This window comes from Triturus cristatus, chromosome 2_1, assembly GCF_964204655.1.
Source record: "Triturus cristatus chromosome 2_1, aTriCri1.1, whole genome shotgun sequence".
NCBI lineage: Eukaryota > Metazoa > Chordata > Amphibia > Caudata > Salamandridae > Triturus > Triturus cristatus.
In genome coordinates this window covers 172,373,776-172,401,163 of record NC_140581.1, presented here as the reverse complement: position 1 = coordinate 172,401,163, position 27,388 = coordinate 172,373,776, and the positions used below count along the sequence as shown (strand labels likewise).

The 27,388-nt window shown below is 48.2% G+C and overlaps 1 protein-coding gene across 1 annotated transcript in view; it reads right to left on the bottom strand.

The window, feature by feature from the left end:
• HAUS1 (HAUS augmin like complex subunit 1) overlaps nucleotides 1-27,388 on the bottom strand; it is a 284,053-nt gene that overhangs the window by 226,256 nt on the left and 30,409 nt on the right. Inside the window, exon 3 of the mRNA XM_085640696.1 lies at nucleotides 16,168-16,303. Coding sequence (XP_085496822.1) covers nucleotides 16,168-16,303 — 136 coding nt within the window. The remainder of the gene's footprint in view (nucleotides 1-16,167; nucleotides 16,304-27,388) is intronic.

Sequence of the window (27,388 nt, the reverse complement as noted above, 5' to 3'; positions counted from 1 at the left end):
GTGCAAAAACATGTAAAGGGGCTGTTTAGACAGCTCCCAAGCACCTAGCCATGTCGAGGGAGTCCCCAACGATCCCCCAAGTGAAAAAAGGCAATTTTAATTTTTTCGAAAATTTCGCCGATTACGCTTACCGTACGCGTACGGTAATAAATAATAATAAAAAATGGCTTATTAAATCAAAACAAAACATATATTTTACCTGTCACAACGATGCTCATCATATGTCCTCCATGTGCGCACGGTGCGCGAAGCGCATCGTGCGTTCATGGCCCATCTAGCGTAACGTGGGCACGCGGTGCGCGAAGCGCACCGCGTGTTCACTGAGCGCGCACGGTGCGCGAAGCGCACCGTGCGCGCACGGAACGAACTGCGTTAAGTGGGCGTGCACGCCACAAATGGCGTAAAGTAACTTAGCATTTAAAAAAACGTACAACTTCACTGAAAAAACCATAGGTTTCACACACGTTACAGTTAGGAATTAGCATTTAAAAAACCTTGCAAATTCACTGAAAAAACCATAGGTTTCACACATGTTATAGTTAGCTGGACATTTTACTGATAAAAAACCAATGAAATTCCCCCGTTATAGTTACTGTAGGCAACTATAACTCACGCGACCGTAATCCTCTGCTGATGACATATGTGTCTTTATGAAAAAAAAATATTTGTAATATATGTATAGCTAAAATTTAATGGAAGAAGACATGGGCAAATAAGTGTCTAAATACAGTATTAGCATCAGCAGAAGATTGCGGTCGCGTGAGTTATAGTGAATATTCATATATATATATATATATATATTGTATTGACATTTTTGAAAGAGAATACAAAAACACAAACAACATAACAAGCCAGTGTATCTGCGATGTATGTCCAGGTATAAAATCTGTACTTTCAGTTCATTGCTAATTTTGTAGCACCCTTACCACCAAATCTAGACATGGAGATGTGAAGGATCACATCATGATAATACCAATCAAGAAATGGTCAAATTAGGGACGTATTTACAAATCTAGAGATTTATCGTATGTCACATGTACTGCTGGCAGGGAGGCTATACAGAGAAACAGCTGTAACAATTCACTGTAGCCCATTAGATGGCCCTGTGTGAGTCGATGTGTCCCTGTCTGACCCCTGCCTCACCCAGGCCCAAGTAATGAAGGGTTTCCAAATGTTCCAAGGTCTAGAAGTGGGGGGCGATAGTTCCCAAAACGTGGTTAATTGGGAGTGACCTACGTGACGTCCTTGATCCACTCCTGAATAGAAGGCACCCTACCCCTCCCCCAGTGCACGGCTTTGCAAACAGGAGGAGTAGGGCATGTAGTTTGTGCCTTGGGTGGTGTATCCTTGACATAGCTCAGCAAGCCCAACAGGGGAGTGGGGGACAGGAGATGTACCAATGATCTGGTTGATCAATGTGAAAATTGTGGACCAGAATGCCGTCAGTCCCATGCCATATGTAAGAAGGAGGCGGGTGTGAACCCGCAGCGCCAGCAGCTATCGTCCTCTCTCAGTCCCATGCGGTGCAGGCCTATAGGTATCCTGTAAAATCTATGGAAGAACTTGGAATGGATAAGGCGAAGCCTATAGTTTGGGGACAGTTCGGTGAGTTGTCGGCAACAGTACGCCCACTGATAGTCAGTCAGCAGCTCGGGTAACTCTTTGTTCCGCCCCTGTAATGCTCTGGGCTTCGCCAATGGGGCCGTATTTTGCATATGTGTGTAGAGGCGTGGGACACGTTTACGGGGTGATGGTGAGCTTAGTAGGTTCTCTAATGCTGACAATGGTGGGGGGGGGGGGGTGTCGGGAAGCTGTCGTGTAGGGAGCGGCAGGCAGAACATAGCTTATGATATAAGAAGGTTTCAGCGAATGGCACTGTGTGGCCCTCGTCTGCCGTCGGAGGGGATCTGAATGTGTCCTCCGGATAAAGATCTGCAAATTTACGGAGGTTAATTTTTTGCGCCATTGTTTTACTAATTTCGTCCTTTAGATTTGTTAACATGGGGTTGTGTGCCAACGGTATAGAAAGGGCATATAAAACGGGAGCTCCCGCCGCAGTTCGTCCCACGCCCAACGTAGAGTCTCCGAGGTGTCTATGACGTCCCGAGGGCGGCGGTATGGTTGGTACAACCAGGCCTAATACCTCAACGTGACAAGTCCTTAACCAGCAGGGAACTCCTCTGGTAGCAGCAAGCAGTCTTCTGGTGTGAGGTCAGTCTTTCTTTCGTAATATCCACAGATCCAGGAGTGTGCTGGCGAGTCTCCTTAGAGGTCCAATATTTATACATGGTGCCAGCCTATGTGTGTGAGGGAACACCCTGTCCGATCCCTATATCTGGTTCTGTAAAGTGCCTCGCTGCCCCGGTCAAGGCTCCAAGAAGGGTAAGTTACTTACCTGTAATTCTAGTTCTCTTCCAGGGGTATCCTCATCAAAGTCATAAGCACTGAATATTCCCGCCCATGTGCGGGGACCCCGGAAATAATAAAATTATATATGTAAAAAACATACATATATACAGCTCTGTATATGTATAAACATATATCATTTTTTCCAAGCAAATGCAGCTCCCATAAAAGGCTAGGCAATGTAAATATACACATCCAATAACACACATATATCTATATATATGTATAAAGGTATAACAATACACCCAAATCTCTTTTTTTTTTTTTTTTTTAATGAGGTAAACACTCATGAGAAAGCAAAAAATAAAGAGAACAAACTGTGGAAAAACACAGATGTATAACACATTGCCAGCCTGCAGGCTGCATTGCAATACAATACCATAGAGACTAAAAAGCCCTGTACAGGTAAAAACTGGCACCGTGCCTTTAAGGCAGCCCTGACTTCCATATCCCATCATGCCTCAGGGGTGACAGTTAGGTCAGTTGTTCTTTGCGGGACCGTAGTCCTAAACACAAAGATATACCTTTTCCATAATGAATAATACACCTCTTCTCATTTGCCTGGGGAGGTGGGTGGGTTGCTTATGACTTTGATGAGGATACCCCTGGAAGAGAACTAGAATTACAGGTAAGTAACTTACCCTTCTCTTCCAGGGGATCCTCATCAATAGTCATAAGCACTGAATAGAGTAGCAAGCTCCCCTTCCACCAGCAGGCAAATGAAACTAAGGTTGTATCACCCATGGAGAAAAAAAAAAAATCATGAAAATGATTATGTTTGGAACAGATTCCTCAAGGAGGCTTGTCCTACTTGAGTGTCTGCCCTGGTGTCCGAATCCAGACAATAATGCCTGGTAAAAGTGTGGACAGATCTCCAAGTGGCTGCCTTGCAGATCTCGGAGAGTGGGACATTATTGAGAAAAGCCGCGGTAGCCGCTTTTCCTCTTGTCGAATGCGCTTTAGGGCGCGCCCCCAATGGTTTCTGAGCCAGTTGGTAGGCCAAAGTAATACTAGAAACAATCCACCTAGCAATGGAACGTTTGGATGCAGCAAAGCCCATACGGACAATCCCATAGTTCACAAACAATTGGTCAGATTTCCTGATATTCTTAGTCCTATCTAGGTAGAATTTTAGGACCCTTCTGACATCCAGAGAATGCAACGCCCTCTCTGCCGGAGAGGAGGGGTTGGGAAAAAAAGGTTGGTAAGGAGATGGCTTGGTTTACATGAAACTCCGATACCACCTTGGGTAGGAACGAAGGGTGAGTTCTCATCACCACCCTATTTAGATGAAAAACAGTGTAGGGTTCTTTAGAACAGAGGGCCTGTATCTCACTGACCCTCCGTGCTGAAGTGATGGCTATTAAAAATGCTGTCTTCCATGTGAGGTGCTGTAGGGTAGCCTTATGAATAGGCTCAAAAGGTGAACCCATGAGCTTCGACAGAACCAAGTTTAGCTCCCAGGAAGGAGAGGGAGGTCTAACAGGGGGATAGACTTTCTTGAGTCCTTGCAAGAAATCCTTCACTACCTGCACTTTAAAAAATGACTGCTGTGAAGGCGAACGCCTGTATGCTGTTATGGCTGCTAGGTGAACCTTTATGGAAGAAAATTTCAACCCTGCCCTTGCTAAATGTAGAAGATAGGGCAAAATTACATCCTCCTGGCATTTAGTGGGATCATAATGATGCTGAGCACACCATATATAAAATCTTTTCCACTTACAGAAGTAGGAGTGTCTTGTCGAAGGCCTCCTGGCTTCCTTCAGTATGGACATACACTCTTGAGGGAGGTTCAGATGGCCATACTGGAGGACTTCAGGAGCCATGCTGTTAAGCTCAGCGAGGGAAGGCTGGGATGGTAAATCTTCCCCTGCATCTTGGATAACAAGTCCGGCCTGCACGGCAGCCGCTTGTGGGGGCGGATCGACATGTGTAGGAGATCCGTGTACCACCACTGCCTCGGCCAGTCCGGTGCTATGAGTATCATCTTGGCAGATGAATTCTGTAGCTTGGTCACCACCTTGGGAATTAGTGGGAGAGGCGGAAAAGCGTACACAAATGTCATTGACCAATTGATCAAAAGGGCATTCCCTAGGGATCCTGGTCGATGGTATCTTGAGGCGAAGCCTCGGCATTTTGTGTTTTGCTCGTCCGCGAAGAGGTCCACTTGCGGGCGCCCCCATTCCCCGAAGATGTCTTCTAACACTTCGTCGTTGATTACCCAGTCCTCTGGCTCTTGAAAATGCCGACTGAGCAAGTCTGCTTGCACGTTGAGTTCTCCTGGTAGGTGCACCGCTTTCAATGAGATGTTCCTTGCTAGGATCCAGTGCCACAGGGACTGAGCTTCCAGCGAGAGCGTTCTGGATCGAGTACCCCCCTGCTTGTTCAGGTAGTACATTGTGGTGGTATTGTCCGTCTGTACTAGAATGGTACTCGTCGTTATCGCAGGTAGGAACGCTTTGAGGGCTAGGTGGACCGCCCTGAGCTCCAGCATGTTGATGTGGTACAACTGTTCGCTGCTGGACCACCGTCCTTGAGTTTGCAGAGTCCCAAAATGCGCACCCCATCCCTGAAGGGATGCGTCGGTGATTAAGGTCTGAGTTGGGGGCTCTTGATGGAAAAGAATCCCCACTTGCAGATTCCTTGGCTTCAGCCACCACTTGATTGACTGTTTGGCTGCAGAGGAGAGGCAAACCTTTTCTTCCCACAGAGAGTTCCTTTGATCCCATTTGTCCTCGAGATCTTGCTGGAGAGGACGCATCCTTAGCCTGGCATTGGGCACTAGGAAGATGCAGGATGCCATGGCCCCTAGCAGAGATGAGATTTGCCTTGCCGACGACAGATTGCTGGTCATAATCTGTCTGCCTTTTAGCATAATGGATGACTGTCTTTCCTCCGAAGGAAACACTTTTCCTACTACGGAGTCTATAGTTGCACCCAGGTAGTGTATTCTCTGCGTTGGTGAAAAATTGGACTTTTTGACATTCACTCTGAGACCCAACCTGCGACATAAGTTCAGGCATAGCGACAGCTGTGTCCGCACATTCTGTGGCGATGAGCCCTTTATTAGCCAGTCGTCTAGGTAGGGATAGACGAAGACTCCTGCGCGCCTCAGAGCAGCCGCTACTACTGCCACGCATTTTGTGAATACTCGAGGAGCTGACTTCAGGCCAAATGGGAGGACTTTGAACTGATAGTGAGCGTTGCCTACCACAAACCTGAGAAATTTTCGATGATTCCTTAGGATGGGAATATGGAAATATGCATCCTGAAGGTCCAGTGAACACATCCAATCGCCCATCCGGAGAAGAGGATATATTTGGTGGAGCGCCAGCATGCGAAATTTTTCCTTTCTTATGTGCTTGTTCAGTATCCGTAGGTCTAAAATGGGTCTGAACTCCGCCTTCACACTCCTCTTTTGGATGAGAAAATATCTGGAGTAAACTCCCTTTCCTCTCTGGTTTATGGGCACTTTCTCTATTGCAGATTTGAGTAGTAGCGTCGCTACCTCCTCTCTGAGCTGCTTTAGATGCTGGGATGACTTGACAGGAGGAATCGATGGGGGGTGACTTTTGAAACGAAGCGAGTACCCATGACGCAGTATATTGAGTACCCACTTGTCCTTTGTGATTGTCTGCCACTCTGGAAGATGATGCGCAACACTTCCTCCCACCGGAGCGGTGGACAGCATCGGAGGAAGCGGTTTCTCATTGCTTCCCCGGTGCTTTGTTTCCAGCATTAGACTGCCTGTTGTTACCTCGTCCCCTGGATGGCTTGCGGGACTGGTATTGCTGTTTCTTTTGACCTTGCTGGTCCTGGTTCTTTTGCCAATGAGGGGTTTGAACCCTCTGTTGGTAATTGCGCCTGTCATTTCCCTTGCGGCGTCGAAACTCTTTCCTCTTTTCAAGCCCGACTGCTTTCATGGTCTCCAGCTCTGCTTTCATACGGGCCATTTCCTCGTCTGCATGGGACCCAAAAAGAGAACTACCGGAGAAAGGCAGATTTAAAATTCTTGCCTGCGCTTCCGGTTTCAGGGCCGTCAATCTCAGCCAGGATGATCTTCTGGCTGTGACTCCATGTGCATATTCATGCGCTGCCAGTGTTGCCCCATCCGCCGCTGCACTTATGATCTGGTTAGAGACTAGACTCCCCTCATGCAAAATCTCTTCAAAGTCCCGTCTGTCCTCTGATGGAACTTTTTCAACGAACCTCTGAAGAGAGTCCCATAGTGACCTATCATAGCGCCCCAGAAGAGCCGAGGCACTTGCCACCTTCAAGCTTGAGGATGCTGAGCCGCAAACTTTCCTCCCCCAGGAGTCTTGCGTTTTACTGTCCTTATCTGGTGGCACCGTTGAAGAGCCAGCTACTGCATGCGTCTTTCTGGCAGCGGCGGTGATGACAGAGTCCGGTGGAGGATCTGTTTTAAGGAATAGCGGATCCTCCGGAGCTGGACGGTACTTTTTTAGAATTCTCGCCGGCGCCGTTTTGGTGGTTGCTGGCGTGAGAAAGATATCCATTACCGGTTGTAGCAAACCGGGGACTAATGGCAACAACGGGCGTGTCACTGTGCGCTCATGAAGAGTTTCAAAAATTATGGATGTGGTGGTCTCCTGAACCGGCATAGGGATACTTAATTTTGTAGCTCCTCTACACAACACTTCTTGAAATGTAGAAATGTCATCTACCGGAGATACCCGAGAGGGTGGCGTCTCCGAGAGTGTCGGTGAATAATCCCTTTTGGATGATCTGGAAGAAGGGGAGGTAGAAGGGGTCCTACGGCGCCTTCTCTCTGATCTGGTCGACTCTCTTCTGAGGGAGGCAGACCTGGATCGCCTTCTTGGTGCTCGAGAGTGACTTCGGGATTCTCTTTCTCGAGATCTTGGTCTGATCGGTGTCGCTGGGAATACCACGCCCCTTATTCTTGTTAGCGATGCCTTTATTGTGTCTGTCATAGCAGGGTCCTGAGGCATCTCCCTTACGGGACTTTGAGGCACAGCATTGTCCTCCTCCTGCGAACTTTCTCTTGCAGGAACTGGAGATTGATGTACAAGCTCTGGTGATGCTGACCTTGAACCTGAGCCCTCTGATCCTGAAGGCGAGATAGAAATGATACGCGGTGACTCCGGAGCTGTATATATCAGTCTATGAGGAGATTTTCGCCTTGAGACTGGTCGAATTGTGAGGCGAATATGTGAAACCTCCTGCGTACCCTCAACAGAGGGCTGCCTCGACGGTGATAAGCCTATCACCGGAGATCTTTGACTCGAATCTTCGAGGCTCCGAGCTTCCTGTCTCGACGTCGAGATTACCTTCGACGGAGGCTTCATGTACCTCACCAAAGCTTTGGAGACCTGTGAGGACGGAGGCACCTGCCTCAACGTCGACTCCGACGGAGGCCTCTGCCTCGACGTCGACTCCGACGGAGGCCTCTGCCTCGACGTCGACTCCGACGGAGGCTCCTGCCTCGACGTCGACTCCGACGGAGGCTCCTGCCTCGACGTCGGCCCTGACGGAGGCGTCTGCCTCGACGTCACTCCTGACGGAGACTTCTGTCTCGACGTCGAAAGCTCCGACGACGTCGAAAGCCTCCTCGCCGTCGAACGATGTTTCCTCGACGGCGATCTTGATCTTGACGGCGATCTTGGTCTCGACGTCGACTGTGGAGATCGTCTACGTTCTTCTCGCGACGTCGAATGATGTCTCGCCGACCTCGACGTCGAACGATGTCTTTCTTTCGACGACGAACGATATCTCTGTGCAGACGTCGATCGATCTTCTCTCGACGCCGACAGATGCTTCTTCGACGTTGAACTATGGCGCCGAGTCCTCGACGCCGAGCTTTTAGACGCCGTCGACGTCGAACGCATCCTCTTCGACGCTGAATATAAAGTCGACGTCGATTTTCTCTTTGCAGCATAACTTCCCCTTGACTCCTCACCTCTCAGCGACGATCCCGCCGCTGGAGTCTTCGACGCCGAGCCCGACGTCGATGGAGAGCAAACAGGGACCAACTGCTTCGACGTCGACCGTTCTGCTAGGCCATACAGCCTAATCCTCTCCCTCTCCTTTAAAGTCCTTTTGGAAAGGTCTTCACAATGACGACATGTTGCTGGAGAGTGAGAGTCCGGCAGACAGATGATACACACCTCATGTGTGTCTGACGCAGCCTTCTTTTTTCCACAAGATGGGCATGGAACAAATAAAGAAGGCATTTTTCTGACAAAATGGTTGAAAAATCAGTCAGAAAAACACAGGATACTGACTTCCTCACAGAAATTGTAAGAAGAAGTCCAAAAAAAAACTTAAAGTTGTTATAATTTTTGACTAAAGAGTCAAAAAAGAAGAGAGCTGAATTCCAGGGTCCTGACTGAAGGAGCCGGAAAGAACAACTGACCTAACTGTCACCCCTGAGGCATGATGGGATATGGAAGTCAGGGCTGCCTTAAAGGCACGGTGCCAGTTTTTACCTGTACAGGGCTTTTTAGTCTCTATGGTATTGTATTGCAATGCAGCCTGCAGGCTGGCAATGTGTTATACATCTGTGTTTTTCCACAGTTTGTTCTCTTTATTTTTTGCTTTCTCATGAGTGTTTACCTCATTAAAAAAAAAAAAAAAAAAGAGATTTGGGTGTATTGTTATACCTTTATACATATATATAGATATATGTGTGTTATTGGATGTGTATATTTACATTGCCTAGCCTTTTATGGGAGCTGCATTTGCTTGGAAAAAATGATATATGTTTATACATATACAGAGCTGTATATATGTATGTTTTTTACATATATAATTTTATTATTTCCGGGGTCCCCGCACATGGGCGGGAATATTCAGTGCTTATGACTATTGATGAGGATCCCCTGGAAGAGAAGTCTTGGGTGACAATGCACAGTGCAGGCCTAGTGTCAGGTTCCTTTGTGTGTGTTGGAGGAAAGCCCTTTGAAGTGCAAGTGGGGCAGAGCACATCCATACTGGCATGATGGCTCACTCGGACCACACCTAGTCCTCTTTACGTCACTGTCTGAGAGGAATACACAAACCGTAGCAGCAGAGCCATTCACAGATATGTGACCCAGGACACCGGCACAAGGCGCAAATGGTGAGGACAAGAAAAGACTAACTTTCTAAAAGTATTGTTTTCAGACTTTTGGTTTAAAATCCAACTTTGCCATTACAATAATTTGTGAGTTAACAGCATTTCTCTATCTGCTCCCAATCCAAAGTTATCAAAAATTACATTTAATAAGGTAACGAAGTATTAGTCAATGGGAGAGATAAGCATTCCGGCAGTGAATAAGGACATTAGGTGTTTGTCACTAATAGGACATGTAAAACGTAAACATACAAGTTCTATTTTGAAATACCATGCACAGTAACCTATGGACATTTTAGGGCCTACCTTAGGAAGGACTTAGGAGTATTAAAATAGAATGCTTAGGTCTGGCTTGTTGGTATGGTATACATTCGTTCAGTAATTTTTTAGATTTAGGATTTAAGTAATTGTACAATTATTCAAAATCATTATAATGAAAGGAGGTCACAGTTAAAACACTAATAAAAAGGCACACACTATAAAACTTCGCAATATCACTCAATTGCTGTATAAATCAATGTGATAAATATGGGGGCTATTAAATCATAATATTAACCATCGGAATACAGGATCAAAAGTTGGCGTAACTAATGTGGTAGGGTATGCCTAATAAGCATTACATCAATGCAGACCTATTGTAAACATTTAATTGAAAAAGCAGTGGTAAATACTAAAAACAATCTTAACTATTCTAAGAGATTTACCTAAACAATCATAAAAGTGCAGCCACTAAATGTGAGTTTGTCTGGAGTGGGCGACGGGTCCGTCGGATCGCATTGCTTTGTATGCTGACCACGTACTCTTTTTTTTCTCACAAATATAGATAGGACGGGACCGCGCCTTCTGCACATTATGCAAATCTTCATGGAGACCTGGGCCTCTATGGGTCATTGAGGAGAGACTGGTCCCGGTTCCTGGGCCTCCTCTGTTCAGGTGGCCTCTGGGGGATTGAAGTACCTAGGAGTGTTCCTATCGGATTCACCAATCACCTCCTGGAAAAGGAATCTAGTCCCTGTATGGGATCGCGTGCACGAGGATCTTAAAACCTGGTCCCACATGCCCCTATCAATATATGGCCGGTCGGCCATCTTTAAGATGGGGTTGCTTCCCCGTCTCCTTTACCAATTGCAAAACCACCCCTATCCGATTTCTCCCGGATGGTTTAGACGGGTTAATGCGGCCTTGGGGCAGTTTCTGTGGGCTGGCAGAACGGCAAGGATGGCCCTGCGGACCTGCTTCCAGTCCACGTATTGGGGGGGATTGGCAACCTCCGGTATCCTGTCCTATTATATGGGCTCCCATCTATTAGTCCTCAATGAGTGGTGGCATGGGGATAGGGCCGACCCAGCCTACGCTGTCGAGAGGCGTATTTGGAGATCACACCTTACACACTATACTCTACTCTGTGCCGTTACGTAGCTCCTTGCCACCGGCTACGAAACTCATCTTTCAAATATGGTGACAGGCGTTGCGGAGGACTAGGTGGTATAAGTTGACTCGTGAGACTCCCCTTTGGTACAATGGGCGACTGCCGCAACTGGCTGCATAGTCCGGTTTTCGAGGCTGGGACCGTATTGGCATCGCCACTCTGGGGGACGTCATGCGGGGATCGGATCTGAAGTAGTTTCAGGATCTACAAAAGGACTTTCAAATGCCTAAAACCCAATTTTTCCGATACCCATAGCTCCGACATGCTATCACCCCTACATAGAAGGGTTGGGGTCCCAGGCTGAGTTTAGTCCCATAGAGGCAAAGCTATTTATGGGGCACCTCCATGACCACAAGATCTCCAAGATTTACCAGTCCATGGTCACACATTGCTCCCCACATTGCAGCATCTTAGGGAGGCCTGGGAGGGAGACATAGTCCCGCTGGAGGAGGAGGACAGGGTGGAGGCCCTGGCCTCCCCACGGGAGTCATCCATAGCCGTAAGTCTTAGCCTTACCCAGTTTAAGTATCTCCATCTGGTCTATTTCACTTGGGTCAGGCTCTGGAGGGTGGATTGGTGGCCTTCCCGGTGTGTCTCCGATGCCAACATGAGGAGGGTACTTTGTTCCATACTATCTGGCACTTCACCGCACTAGCACGATTTTGGCAGGGAGTTCTGTCGTGCCTCTCAGAGGTACTTGGATGGGATCTCCCCAGCTCCCAAAAGCTGGTCCTGTTACATGTTATGGACAATATAGGAGGTAACATATACAAACTCCATCTTATACTATTAGGGTTCACCTTGGCCAAGAGAGATATTGCCAAAGCTTGGAAGGCTCCGAGGGCGCCCTCGGTATGTGTGTGGAGAAATGGCATGGATTTCTGTATGGAGCTGCAGATCCCAATCTTTGTGGCCAGGGGGTGCCCGCTTAAACATTATAAAATCTGGCAGAGATGGGCAGAGTATCATTGCCTAGAGCTGGAACCTGTTTCAGTAGCCAGGTCTGCTGACTTGGCGTCCCTCCCACTGTAGTGGATACGCAATATTGCCCCGTGGATGTAGGTGTATTATGTCTGGATAGATGTGACCATTCTCCTCTGGTGCTGCTCTGGGGTAGGCGTGAGTGCGACGGGGTTGGGTTTTGGGGTTTGTTTCTATTTATTTAATATTTCAAATGTATTGCTCTTAAATTGTCCTAATTTGTCTTTGAAATTGTCAGTCATTTCTATATACATTTTATGTGCACGAGTTGCTGGGTTACAGTGCTTAGCGATATATTTGTTCTTTGGCAAACAAAATCTGTTCTTAAAAAAACCAAAAACATACTTTCAAGCAATACCATGGGTAAACGATAGAGTTGATCCACTAATATAATAAAGGTGCGAACCGTCAGACCATTACGATGAGTCCCCTGTTGGAGGTGAAAAACATAACAGGCTGCAACCTGTACAAAGAAAGGTGCAGCTACGGATGCAGTGAGCTAATGCTCTACTTGGGGGTGCACATAGAAACCGTATAGGATAGTCAGAAGGCCTCACCCCCCAGATGGAAGGTGGCTTAGCTACCAACGACTAGTGCAGGAGGGCATGCAGCTACAAGCATAGCCAGCTAAAGGTCTGCTCAGCATGTGTATTAAGGTGCCTCAGATTAAAGTGCTGCTTAAAGTGCTGGATTCAGGAGCTTCAGGCAAATTTATAATGTACCCAAGTGGCCGTCCGTAGCCCTCTTGCTGGCCAATTTAAATACCAAGCAGCTTACTTGGTGCAGGGACTAAGATACTCTTGCTTTCTTGCCTGTATGTAGCTGGGGAACAGAGCTGCACAACACATATGAGAGAATAAAGCACTTCAGGCTAATATGTGATGTGCTATAGTGCCCACACTGTCCCATCTTACAAACTAAACAACATGCCGTGCAGCTAACTTGATAAGAGAAGCTGGGGCCCTAGGACACCCATGAGTCACCTACAATCAGAGCTACACTAGGAATTGGGGTGGGGAGCCTGAAAAGCTTCCTGGAGAACTGAAAAAACTACTTTTAAGAATTTCAGGACACGAGCGGACAACTTGGAAGATTCCCACTTTAAGCAACATTGCATTGCAAGTGCAGATATCCAACGACTTGAAGATTGGGCGCAACCAATATTTTCTATGCGTTAACAGTGTTTTGCAAATGCAGATTATATGGATGTGGGACTCTACACCCATGACGCATAGCCTGCGCGGTGTGTCCTTTTTGGTCTCGCCTGAGCCAGCGCGCATGTGCTGCTCTGCGAGGCTTCTAGTAAGGACTTTCAACTCTGACCACACACTTGTGCTTTTTTTTTTGCTCACACGCTATTGGCCTTTGAGTGCGTCTTTCTAAGAAAGACAGCACGCAATTGGCCAAAGGCGGGTGCATGTCCCGCCTTCTCTCTCCCCTGGCCTAGGGAGTTTGAGAGCTTGAGAGCGAGCAGCAGCGCGGCTGGGTGCCAGCTACATACCTCACATTCCTTGCAGTGCACGCGCACCACGCTTGTTTAGGACTTGTGCCTTGGTAGCTCGTGGCTTTCCTTAAGATCGAAAGTTTGGTGACCGTCCTGGCCCTAGGTACCAAGCTGCCAGCCAGCAACGAGCCTGTCAATCATCCTGACTGACAGGTTATGGAAGTGACACTAGAGGAGGAGGCGCCGGGAGCCGACGCTGCGTGACACTCTAGCACCGAGAGCGCGCATTGAAACGATTGTGGCACACCACACCTTCTAGTGTTACTGTTGCACAAAGATTAGGGCTTTGAAAGCCCTGCCAGCCGTCCCACTGGGTAGGTCTTCTCATGGGGCTTCTAGACCCATAATGGGCGTCTCGCGGCTTGACGCAGATGGGCCTCTCCGTGTGTCTGACCCCACTCTCCTTGGCCTCTTCTATAGTAATATCCGTTCACTCTGTGCTGTTCTGGCTTTAGGCGCTATAACAATCTTCTCTTCACACAGCGCTGTGTAGCATTGAATGCTCGTCCCAAAGGCGAGACCTATTGGCTATGCCAATGCTGGTTTCTCTTCCCTCCTGTCATGCCAATAGACCTTCAGAGGAATCGGTCCAAACCTTAATCTCATCAACACATTTTTCAGGCCCTGAGCAAGTGGTTTACACAAGTAAATGGTTAGCACCCCAGGCTCATAAAGGTTGACGGCCCAGCTACTATGGACTTTCTCCTTCAGAACCTTTATATCACAATCAGCCAGCATAATTTTTGCCTGTTTTAATAGCCATCTCACAGTCTGTTTCAGAGGAAAATTGGCAGACCAAATATTGTGAGCTTCAAGGGCATTCAGGGCGCTAGTCAAATACTGTTACCACAGGGAGTGTTTTAAAGTGCCGAATGTTGTTGGTCAATTTAAATTCTAATCCAACTTGGACTTGCATTGTGCAGTTGAGTAATAAAAATATTCCTCTGTAGTAATTGATTTGGGCTTTGTCCAGCCAATTTGCCATAATGCCTTTAAAGACCAACGTGCTGTAAGCTATTGAGGGCATTAATTCACTGGTGACCACCGTTAGCAATGCTCATAAGTTGGGCCACTGGAGAGACTTATGCAATTTGCAAAAGGCCCAGGTCAGGTAGTTGACCAAGGCTTGCTGGGCTTGGGTTTGTGGCTAAATTTGTCATTGTTCATCCAGCCCCATACCTGGATACTTATAGGGTGCAACCTTCCCAATGGGACTCTCTTGCATAAACCAGGACTCGCTTTTGATTAATTTGCGGACTATGATTAGACACATTAATTGATAGATTGTTTAGGTTGCAATAATTAGTCAATGCATCCAATGATCTCTAAAGGCCAATTTGCGTCTGGTCAATTCACACTGTTTCATTTGCATATTGGAGCACTTGAATTTTGTGGCCTGCTATCTTGGGGTGAAAATTCTTGCTTTCTCTATATGTACATTTAGGCTAGCTGAGTACAAATGAAATAATAAAGGGTCAAGCATGTATCATTGTGTTAACCCTTTATTAGTCTGGATTTTGGTGGATGTAACCCAACTAGAGGTGACCTTTATTTTTACCCATGTGTCCCAGTACTGGGCTATTATAGCGTTTAGCAAAGATGGTAGAGTGCCCCATTTACTTATTTCAGCCAATAGTTTGCCTCTAGAAGCGTAATCAAATGTGTTAGAGAAGTCAGTGAATCCCACATACAATTGACTGTATTTCTTCCCTATAGTTTCACCTATCAAGTGAGTAAGACAGATCAAGTTGTCCTCATTATTGCAGCTCCTTGAAAGCCTGTTTGAAAGGGGGCGGGGGTAATTCATTATCACACACATTTTTCGAACTCCTGGTTTAAAATACATGCATAGAATTTGCACTCGATGTCGAGGAGGGCGATCAACCTAAAATTCTCAGGAGAATCCACCTTTATTTTTTATAGGGACTACTAGAGAACCCCTGAAGCTATCAGAAATTGAGCTACCAAAGATGTGGGGAGAGAGAGAAAAAGAGAAAAAGAGAGAGAGACACAGAGAGAGAGACACACAGAGAGAGAGACACACAGAGAGAGAGACACACAGAGAGAGAGACACACAGAGAGAGAGACACAGAGAGAGAGACACAGAGAGAGAGAGACAGAGAGAGAGACACAGAGAGAGAGACACAGAGAGAGAGACACAGAGAGAGAGACACAGAGAGAGAGACACAGAGAGAGAGACACAGAGAGAGAGAGAGAGACAGAGAGAGAGACAGAGAGAGAGACAGAGAGACAGAGAGACACAGAGAGAGAGGCCCAGAGAGAGAGAGAGAGACACAGAGAGAGAGAGAGAGAGAGAGAGAGAGAGAGAGAGAGAGACACAGAGAGAGAGAGAGAGAGACACAGAGAGAGACACAGAGAGAGAGAGAGAGAGAGACACAGCGAGAGAGAGAGAGAGACACAGCGAGAGAGAGAGACAGAGAGAGAGAGAGAGACACAGAGAGAGAGACACAGAGAGAGAGACACAGAGAGAGAGACACACAGAGAGAGAGACACACAGAGAGAGACACAGAGAGAGAGAGACACAGAGAGAGAGAGAGAGAGACACAGAGAGAGAGACACAGAGAGAGAGAGACACACAGAGAGAAACAGAGAGAGAAACACAGAGAGAGACAGAGAGAGACAGAGAGAGAGAGACAGAGAGAGAGACAGAGAGAGAGAGACAGAGAGAGAGAGAGACAGAGAGAGAGAGAGACAGAGACAGACAGAGATTCAAAAAATACAAACGAGGATTACCTTGTCAATGAGGTGTCCTTCACTTCAAGTAACAGAGCACTTTCTATTAGTTCGTTCACGTAACTGTTGCCCGAACGACTTAGATTTGTGAATGAAGGCCCAATGCTCTCCAAGAGAAAATCTTTAAGAAAGTTGGCTAAAGAAACAAATAAATATGAGAAAAATACTATTGAATTTCATACATACAGCCTTTAGTGTTCAATACATTTGCAAAAGCCAAAAAGTAAAGAAGACATATTATTTAACATTGACACAAAAGCAACATTTGACATATTAGTACTAGTCCTGCAGAAATATAAAAAATATAAACATCGAATGGCTAAACTTTAAAGAACTGGACGTAACAGTTAATTCAGATCAACTCATGTTGTTTACAACTTACCAATACTAAAAAGACTATCTCCTGAAATATGTGTCTTTTTAACCAAACCATGAAGATGCATGGAGGGAAAGTTTCAGGCAATGTTCGTAAAAAGGAACTCACAATTTTCTAAAACATTCTTCCTATTAAAAACAGAGCCACATTCAAATATATTACCTGATTATAACCCTGTTTCCAGCCTCTTTTATATTTGGATGACAGTGTATAGCACTAAAGTGGGACTTGCCATGGTACATAATGAATGGCATCTTCTACTTTCCATATACCAAATTTCCCGAACACAGAAGTAACCACTTCGCAAGCAGCCCTTGTATTCAGGGGGAGAAGGGTAAATAGGAAATGTGCAATGTAGCAGATTCATTTTTCTGTTCCATTTTCTTCATTCTTTGTTCTCCAATGTTCTAAGAAACTATTTAGAGTAAACACATTCAATCTAAATTTCACAAAGAGGAACAACTGTGTATTGATGATTCTTTTTATTTAGTGATCCATGCCAAAGTCACCTTTAACCTCTATATATCCATGCAGCCTAGTAGCGAACCCCACTTTTACAATACCCATCTTACCCCTAGAACTCATTTTTTTTGTTTTACTGATCTTATTTATAAAACTTGGGTCAGGTAGACTTCACATGTAGGGCTGTATTACACTAAGTGCTCTCGGCGTGCAACGGGTATAACCTCCCACTTTCTGCACCCCCCAGTGCAACTTGGCACAGTTAAAGGGACCGCAGACCCTTATGCAGCCCCTTGTGTAATACAGATTGCCTCCGCGCACGTATAGCACTGGCGTTATCTCAAAGGGGCGTTCCCTCACTTGCATGGAATGTGGCCCCATACACATGAGGGAAATACTTTTCCTCTATGCCTGTGCTTTATTATGAACACAGGCGGAGAGGCAAAGAGGCCATCTGGAGGCATGCGGACTGCACCACAAAAGGTAGAGGCAGCCATCTGGAGGGGATGAAAGGTTCCCATGAACCACCTAAGGCACCCCCCCTGCAGGCGAAACCTTTTTTCTTTTAAAGTATAGGCACGGTTACAGCCTGCACGGTGAAATACCGAGCGCGTGTCTCAAGAGCTTCTAAATTCTCTCACTAATGCGCTGCCCCCAGGATGCCTGCGAGTACGTGTCTGCCACTGGAGCAGTGCATTATCTGTAATATGCTGCACTGTCCCTGTATGTACCCGGCACTCCCAGCTAAAGGTGAGCCATGGCGCAAACAGGAAAAGTGCACCCTTTATTTAAAGCAACCCCCTTATGTTAGCTTTTCCACAATGCCCACTCACTGGGGTATTTTAACTAACCCACATATCTTCATGAGTTAAATCAATGCCAGTTTGTATACAGACGTGTGTTCCCTTATTCACTTTATCCAGAACGGGGCAGGTTTAGGAACGATCAAGTCTGAGATGGGTTTTGTGACCAATTCCAGCCATGTGAGCTGGAGAGACTTCTCGGAGGTCTCTCTGAGTCCAGCTGTAGTTTCCCTATCAAAAACTTGTTTGACAGTCTGAGTCTTAGCATTATTACAAAATCCTCCCATTAACATTACGTTAATAACTTGCTTTAGTGGCAGTGCAGACTTCTCAAATAGCTGTAGTTATGACAAAGCAACTATAAAACCCATGGACCTTTTTTTCAAGTGAGGAAGGGTGTCCAGGGGGAACGACAAGAGAACAGGGCTATCAACGTTTGTCTTTGGTGTTCTTGGAGTTTAGATAGGGAAGACGCAAACGTGACCGGTCTCCAAGAGCTCTAAGAGAGGGTCACTCACAGGGAGGCAGACCCTCATTGTTGCATGGGTAACACTGAGGAAAATACCTTGACAAATTCTTTGACTGAACACTAGAATTTTCTCTGATGAATGCGGCCTGGCAAATGATGAAGCATGACTCTCAGGGGTGTGTGTATGGCCACGCCTTTACATTTTTTGGTCCTATTCATACTATGAGACACAACATGGATCGGAAGGGTTCCCAGATAATGAGTAATTCCCGGTGAGTGACCCCTCTAGTCTATTTAGTCTCTTTGAGACCAGCCACGTTTATCTTTGTTGGGACAAATCACTCACAAAACGCATGTCCAGCTTAATCAAACACCACCACCTGTGTGAGCAGACGTTCATTGAACATCTTGGTCAGTATCTATGTGCTAAAATCATTGTTTTTGCTTTTTTCTTGTTTATTATTTGGTGCCAATCTTTGCAAAAACATGCAATACCTTCAAGCAACCCATGCATAGATATCTGGATTCAGTTAGGCAAGACTGCACAGTCTGCAAACAAAATAGATACAAAAGCAACATTCTCTTACGGAAAACTAGTTTAAAGACGCATAAGAATGCCTGAATATTATTCAAAGAAAATCCATAAAGCTTAATGAATTTACAACGGGGCCATCTGGGTCCATGATCCTGGGCCCATCTGTTCAGTCCCCGTAGCACCACCTGGCAATGAACACAAATCGTGATGGTTCTCAAATGCACAAAAACATGTTTTAAAAGATTTTCTAATCTCTGTGCCTCCAGGTAATTAAAGTATTTTCAGAAGTTCTGCACCAAGATGACCCCATCAAAATTCTTCACCAGAAACCCACCCAATTGTTAGCGAAATGCATCCTCCACGGCAAACATACTTCATCACATTCAGAGCAAGCACAGATTATCTATGGAACAAACCGGTCAATTTTTTTCCCCATCACAATCTCTCTAGAAAATCAGAACTGCATATCACAATTTTTCTCCAAACAATTAAGCCCAAAACAACTTTAGACACTTCAAATGTTCCACCCTATACTCCAAAACTCTGTATACACTTGTCTAACTCATATGTTACAGAATGTTACAATCAGAAAAGGCGCACTATACATATACCCCCACTCTCATCAGCGCACTCACTATTAATAAAACATGCATCACTGGCCTGTGGCTAAACATTTACACCCAAGGGCCTTCATTGTACCTCAGGTTTAATCCATTCACAGTACAGAAAGACAGCTAAAAGATGGCGGCATGATTATCATAATTAGAAACTCCTTAAGCTGTAAAGCCAATCACACATTATCCCACATCCGATTGCCTCAAGATCACTATTTTACCAACACCAGACTTTCATATCATGTAGTGCACTCCTAAATCTAAAACCTATTCCGCTGAACAGAATACATTACTCTCAACCGAATGCTATCTTCAGCAAATATGCTTTAGAGATCTCAGCACTAACTGGGCAAACTTCCAAGCTCCAGTTTCACAGCCTCCTGTTAGACCTGTCAGCCCTTTGGGTGGTCCCTCCTCATCATTATTTATTTTGTCCCACTCTTGCCTCAAACCCCGTTAGTATTTTTTCCTTTTTGGGAACCACCAGACTTTTTAGTATTGATGCAGATTCAGGGAGCCATTTTATCTACCCCTGGAACTTCTGTCTGAGGGCCTGAAACACAAAATGGTGGCCACCCATTGTCACCTGTGACATCACTGGAACCTACCAGCACCTTCCAGAACATTCCAGAACCCTGTGACAGTGTGAGGCAGGTTTAGAATGTTGGGAAGGCATCTCCAGGTTGGCAGTTGGAGTTGGCAGTTGGCACCTGACTGGTGAAGAGAGAGGAGCACAGAACTGAAGGAGGAAGGAGTGAGGCAACAGGGGTGGAAACTTTTGCCTGGAGTGGGGTCCAGAAACCCACCCTTGATACTAGTCCCCGCTGACTGAGCCCAGCCTGGAGCCCTGTGTGGGAGAAAGCCAGAAAAACCATCTTAAGGACCTGGACAGCCGGAACAGGCCTTAAAAGTAAAGAACAGCAAGTTCCTGACCTGGTTACTGGTAACTTCCTGAAGTCCGACGTCGAGAAGCCTAGAGACCTGGGGCCAGAGGTGAAGAAGCGGCGCTGACTGGAAAGCAGACGTCGTACCCGGAGCCGCCAGAGGTCGAGAGAGGGCGCCGACGGAGGTCGTGGAGACACCAGAGGTCGAGGAGGAAGTCACCTGGGGTCGAGTGTGCGGCGTCGACGGGGGAGTGAAGTCCGCCCTCCGGAGTCGCCGGAGACCGAGGTGAATCGTGCCGGAGGTCGGGAGTGGAGATCGCACTCCGGAGTCGCCGGAACCTGAGGAAAGGAGCACCGGAGGTCGGGAGTGGAGATCGCACTCCGGAGTCGCCGGAACCTGAGGAAAGGAGCACCGGAGGTCGGGAGTGGAGTTCGCACTCCGGAGTCGCCGGAACCTGAGGAAAGGAGCACCGGAGGTCGGGAGTGGAGATCGCACTCCGGAGCCGCCGGAAGTCGACATCGAGCCGAGGCCGCCGACATCGAACCGGAACTGCCTCCCGGCGTCGACAAGAACGGTCATTGAGCCGAGGCCACAGACATCGAACCGGAACCGCCTCACGGCGTAGACACGACCCCAGCGGCGTCGGAATTTCACAAAAAGGGCAGTAAGTGGAATAGAGGGCGCCTAAGGCCCTGTGGAGCCCTAAGAGACCATCCTAGGGGCTAGAGAGGTGCTAGAACCAGCTTGATAGTGCCAGGGGTGAGCTGAGACCAATACAGAGGGGTTGTGTAGTGTGGGAGAGCCAGATCTCTAGGTTCCCCCTTGATCTACCTCAGTTTAGGCCTCAGTCTTGTCCAAGCCAGGTAGTACACCCCTCAGGTCATCCAAAACTCTACAAGCGGGGATTGGGCCAAATCATCCCATAGTACCTCAGGAATGGGAACTGATTTTCAAGTGTCACTGTTGGCTTTTATTATTTATTGAGAGCACTGTATTTATTGTATTCATCCTATTTATTGTCGCACAGTATTCATTGTCTCGCAGTATTTATGGCCTCATAATTTTTAATTGCCTTATACGTAATGCACTTATATTTATGCCTTGATTATTTATGATCTACCTTATTTATTGAATCGTTGAAGTATTATTTATTTGACTTACCCTTCCACAGGAAAAGCCTTGTGTACTGTGATTGTATTATTATTTATTTAATCAGCAACTAAGAGAAAAGAAGATAAAGAGATATATTTTCAGTATAATTTTTAAGGTGTAGTGTCGTTTTTGGAACGGATGCACGCATGGTTATTGTGTGGGTATGACGTATGCTTAGCACGGTGCCTGACCCCCGACCGCTCGAGCCAAGCTACCACAGTGTATGTCTGGGAGAACACCACCACCCTTCCAGTGTGGGAGTGTTTTTCTAACATAATTGGTGTTCAGTGGTGGGATAGAGCTGTGCCTACGTATACTCGACAATAACTGTGGGTAGTCCATAGGCCTACACCGGGAGTTTTCTCCAAGCGGACTTCCTAATTGTGAGTTTTGTTTTTTTCAAATTTACTCTGGTGGTGGGAGGAGGGATTATAAAAGGTACCCCCCTGCATAGCTTCTGCAAATAACTGTCCTCTGACCTGAGTGGGCAAGATGGAGTTTGTATTGGAGAATTTAGAAACGTACACTGTGGCCCAACTCAGGGAGTTTTGTCAGCGGGAGGGGGTGTATTGTCCCCCAGGAGCAAAGAAGGGTGCACTCCAAACCAGCTTGAGGGCTTGGGGGGAGGCACGACGAGAAAGCAAGGCTGAGGAGGAGGACAGGGATAGAGAGCCCGACAGTGAGGGAGCTGGTTTGTACCAACCTGAGGTGGGGAACCTGTTAGGGGGGCCCAGGACACTTTCCAGGAAGGGCAGCAGTGCCTCTAGCGGTGGCTTGTCTGAAGTGGAGTTAACAGACCGGAGGGAGAAAAGACAGCTCACATGGGACTTAGCAAGGCTGGAGAAAGAGAAGGAGGAACAGAGGATGGCTCATGAGTTGAGGTTAAGGGAGATAGATCTCCAGATCCTACGAGTCGGGGCACACCCTATTCCTAATGGTGGCAGCGAAGAAAGAGAGTTCACCAGGGAACCCAAACCCTATTTGCCGAAAGACATAGTGGCTAGCTATGGTGTGGGCGACGATATTGCCAAGTGGCTAGCGGCCTATGAGGTCTCATTAAGGGCCCATGGGGTTCCAGAGAAGTACTGGGGAGGGGGATTGTACAGGTACATGCCTCCAGCTGGTAGGGATGCATTATTGGCCCTAGAGCAGGATGAGCAGACCCACTACCCCACCATGAAAGTGGCGCTCATACGAAAGTTTGGACTAACACCCGAGAAATACAGACAGAAGTTCCGGGGTAGCCACAAACTGGGCACACAGAATTGGGTGGACTTCCTGGATTATGCAAAGAAGGCATTAGAGGGTTGGATTCAGGGCAGTGAAGTGAGGAACTACGAGGGGTTGTTTGATTTAGTATTGAAGGAACACCTGCTCGAAAAATGTTTCCCTGAACTGCGTCAACACCTGGTGGATAGCAAGCTGACCAATCCCCGGAAGCTTGCTGAGGAGGCGGACATTTGGGCTAGTACCCGGGTGTCCACAAGGGGGACTGGAGGGGATACTCAAAAGGCCGGACAGGGCGCCCCCCAGAAGAAAGAGGGAGGGGAAAAGAAAAAGGAGTTCTCCAAAGGCCCCCAAAATAATTTCCACGGTAAGGGAACAGGATTCACCCCTAGGGCTAACCCACCCAGAAACCCTAATCCTGGCCAGAGTCAGCAGCCAAGGGTTGTCCATTGCTTCGAGTGCGGTGGCGTTGGACACTATAAGGGAGATGCGAAGTGCCCAAAACGACCACCCCCTCCCATTGGAGGAAAGGCCCCCGGAGTAGCTAGTGTAGTGCTCGGGGAGGAGATGCCTTTAATTAAGGGAAGGGAGTGGGCGGGTGTCACTTTAGTGTCCCTGGGAGAACGGGAGATGGTTCCTAAGATCCAGGTGCCCGCAAATACTATAAAGTATGGGCAGTGGGTCACCATCAACGGACAAAGGGGGGAGGCTCTGAGAGACACAGGAGCCAGTATGACTATGGTGCGTAGCCAACTGGTGTCTCCAGAGCAGGTAATTCCCGATGTACTCCACCCAGCCGCGATGGCTGATGGCAGAATGGGCCACTATCCGGTGGCCGAGGTTCCCTTTGAATGGGAAGGGGTTGCAGGTTCACTTCGAGTTGCCGTAAGCCCTGCCGTGCCAGTCGATTGTCTGCTGGGGAATGACATGGAGCACAATGCTTGGAAAGAGGTGGAATACCGGACTCACACTGAGATGCTGGGTACACCTGACTGGGCCTGTGTTAGCACAGGGTCCGCGACTACCCGGAGAGGGAGTTCGTTCAGGCTGGAGCCTGGAACAAAGGCCCAGCCAGCTGCCGATCAAGGGAAGAACCGAGGACAGGAGGAGCCTGCCTCGGCGTCCGCACCCCGTAGGACGGATAGGCCACCGGAGGTGGTGGACCAGGAGTCTGCGGAGGGGGAGGTCACCAAACTGGAGGACCTCCCCATCCCGGCCGAGTGGCACGTGGAGGGAGGGCCGACCAGGGAGGAATTCTGCAAGGGCCAGAGGGAGTGCCCTACCCTTGAGGGACTGAGGCGACAGGCCGAAGCCCAGGCAGCAGGGAACGTTGAAGGGAACTACAGTGTTTACTGGGAGGATGGCCTCCTCTACAGTGAACCCAAGGCACCCCTACATGGATCGTCACGAGCCTTGGTAGTCCCTCAACGTTATCGAGCCTTCCTTCTGGAGTTTGCTCACGAGATCCCATTGGCAGGACACCTAGGGCAAGACAAGACCTTTGCCCGTCTTGTCCCACACTTTTATTGGCCTCAAATGAAAGTGTCGTCCGACACCTACTGCCGGACATGTGTGTCTTGCCAAGCCAGTGGGAAAACAGGGGTGAAGCTGAAAGCTCCCCTGGAACCACTTCCTGTCGTTAGCACCCCCTATGAAAGGGTGGGCATCGACATTGTGGGTCCATTAGATCCGCCTACTACAGCTGGTCACAGGTTTATCCTGGATTTGGTGGATCATGCCACACGGTACCCAGAGGCTATACCTCTAAGGACCATTACAGCACCTGTTGTGGCTAGGGCCCTGATAGGAATCTTTACCCGAGTGGGTTTTCCCAAGGAAGTTGTGTCCGACAGGGGAACCAACTTCATGTCAGCATACATGCGGGCCATGTGGAAGGAGTGTGGAGTGACCTACCGGTTCACCACTCCTTACCACCCCCAGACCAATGGTCTGGTGGAAAGGTTCAATAAAACCTTGAAAGGCATGATCAGAAGTCTGCCTGAAAGCCTGCGGAGGAAATGGGACGTCCTCCTACCCTGCCTATTGTTTTCTTACAGGGAAGTGCCACAGAAGGGAGTGGGCTTCAGCCCCTTCGAGCTCTTGTATGGGCACCCTGTGCGTGGACCTCTCAGCCTGGTGAGAGATGGATGGGAAAGAACTCCCAGAAAGCTTCCCCAGGATGTGGTGAGCTACATGCTGGCCTTCCGGAGCCAAATGGCTAAGTTGTGGAAGCAAGCTTCTGACAACTTGGAGGCCAGCCAAGCAGTAATGAAGGCGTGGTATGACCACAACACTCACCCGGTGGAATTGGAGCCTGGCCAGAAGGTGTGGGTGATCGAACCAGGAGAGCTTAGCGCCCTCCAGGATCGCTGGTCAGGACCCTTTGAGGTATTGGAGAAGAAGGGTAAGGCTACCTATTTGGTGGATCTTAAGACCCCTCGCCAGCCCCTGCGGGTGCTGCATGCCAACCGCCTCAAACCCCACCACGAGAGGCCCGAAGTCATTTTGATGATGGTGACTGACGGAGCAGAGGACGTGGAAAGCGAGCCTCTCCCCGATTTATTTGCGTCTCAAGAGAAGGATGGGTCGGTGGAGGGAGTGATTCTCTCCCCATCTCTAACTCCTGAACAGCAGGAGGACTGCCTCCAGGTCCTGGGACAGTACTCTTCGTTGTTCTCCCTTGTTCCGGGTAGGACTCACCTGTGCGTCCATGATGTGGACACAGGAGACAGCCCACCTGTGAAGTCCAAGATCTACCGGATGTCAGACAAGGTGAAGGCCAGCATTCACAGTGAAGTCATTAAGATGCTGGAGCTAGGAGTGATCGAACCTTCCAGCAGCCCCTGGTCCAGTCCGGTGGTGCTAGTACCAAAAGCCGCACCACCGGGGGCCCAACCAGAACTGAGGTTCTGTGTGGACTACCGGGGACTGAACTCAGTAACCAAGACTGATGCTCATCCGATCCCAAGGGCGGATGAATTGATTGACCGGCTGGGAGCTGCCCAATATCTAAGTACCTTTGACCTTACTTCTGGGTACAGGCAGATCTCTTTGACTGATGGAGCTAGGGAAAGGTCAGCCTTCTCCACGCCCAATGGCCACTACCAGTTCTGTGTGATGCCCTTTGGGCTCAAGAACGCACCTGCCACGTTTCAGCGTCTGGTGAACCAGATCCTCACTGGAATGGAGAGTTTCTCTGCTGCTTATCTGGATGACATAACCGTCTTCAGTAACAGCTGGGAGGATCACTTGCGTCACCTGCAAGCTGTTCTCCAGGCCCTGAGACAAGCTGGTTTAACGATCAAGGCCAGCAAGTGCCAGATCGGGCAGGGGTCGGTAGTGTACCTTGGACACTTGGTGGGTAGGGGAGCGGTGCAACCCCTCCAGGCGAAGATCGAGGCCATCATGGCCTGGGAACCCCCCAAGACTCAGACTGAGGTCCGAGCATTTTTGGGCCTCACCGGATACTACCGCCGCTTCGTGAAGGGATACGGTACCATTGTGGCCCCCCTCACGGAGCTTACGTCCAAGAAACAACCTCGACGGGTAGTCTGGACGGAGGCTTGTCAGCAGGCCTTCGTAAAGCTGAAGCAAGCCATGTGCGAGGCCCCGGTCTTAAGGGCCCCAGACTTTTCCAAGAAGTTCATTGTCCAGACAGATGCATCGGAACATGGCATTGGGGCAGTGTTATCGCAACTCAATGAAGAGGGTCTGGATCAACCCGTGGTCTTCCTATCCCGGAGACTACTTCCCAGGGAACAGAAGTGGAGTGCAATAGAGCGAGAAGCCTTTGCAGTGTTATGGGCTCTGAAGAAGTTGCGGCCATACCTGTTTGGCACGCACTTCCTAGTTCAGACCGACCACAGACCCCTTCGTTGGCTGATGCAGATGAAGGGGGAGAATCCCAAGTTGTTGAGGTGGTCTATCTCCCTACAGGGAATGGACTTTCAGGTGGAACATCGGCCTGGAGTGGACCACGCCAATGCAGACGGTCTCTCAAGGTATTTCCGCCTTAGTGATGAGAACTCCCAAGGGGTTGGGTAGCTCTCCCCACTTTCAGCTGGGGGGGACGCGTGTTAGACCTGTCAGCCCTTTGGGTGGTCCCTCCTCATCATTATTTATTTTGTCCCACTTTTGCCTCAAACCCTGTTAGAATTTTTCCTTTTTGGGAACCACCAGACTTTTTAGTATTGATGCAGATTCAGGGAGCCATTTTATCTACCCCTGGAACTTCTGTCTGAGGGCCTGAAACACAAAATGGTGGCCACCCATTGTCACCTGTGACATCACTGGAACCTACCAGCACCTTCCAGAACATTCCAGAACCCTGTGACAGTGTGAGGCAGGTTTAGAATGTTGGGAAGGCATCTCCAGGTTGGCAGTTGGAGTTGGCACCTGACTGGTGAAGAGAGAGGAGCACAGAACTGAAGGAGGAAGGAGTGAGGCAACAGGGGTGGAAACTTTTGCCTGGAGTGGTGTCCAGAAACCCACCCTTGATACTAGTCCCTGCTGACTGAGCCCAGCCTGGAGCCCTGTGTGGGAGAAAGCCAGAAAAACCATCTTAAGGACCTGGACAGCCGGAACAGGCCTTAAAAGTAAAGAACAGCAAGTTCCTGACCTGGTTACTGGTAACTTCCTGAAGTCCGACGTCGAGAAGCCTAGAGACCTGGGGCCGGAGGTGAAGAAGCGGCGCTGACT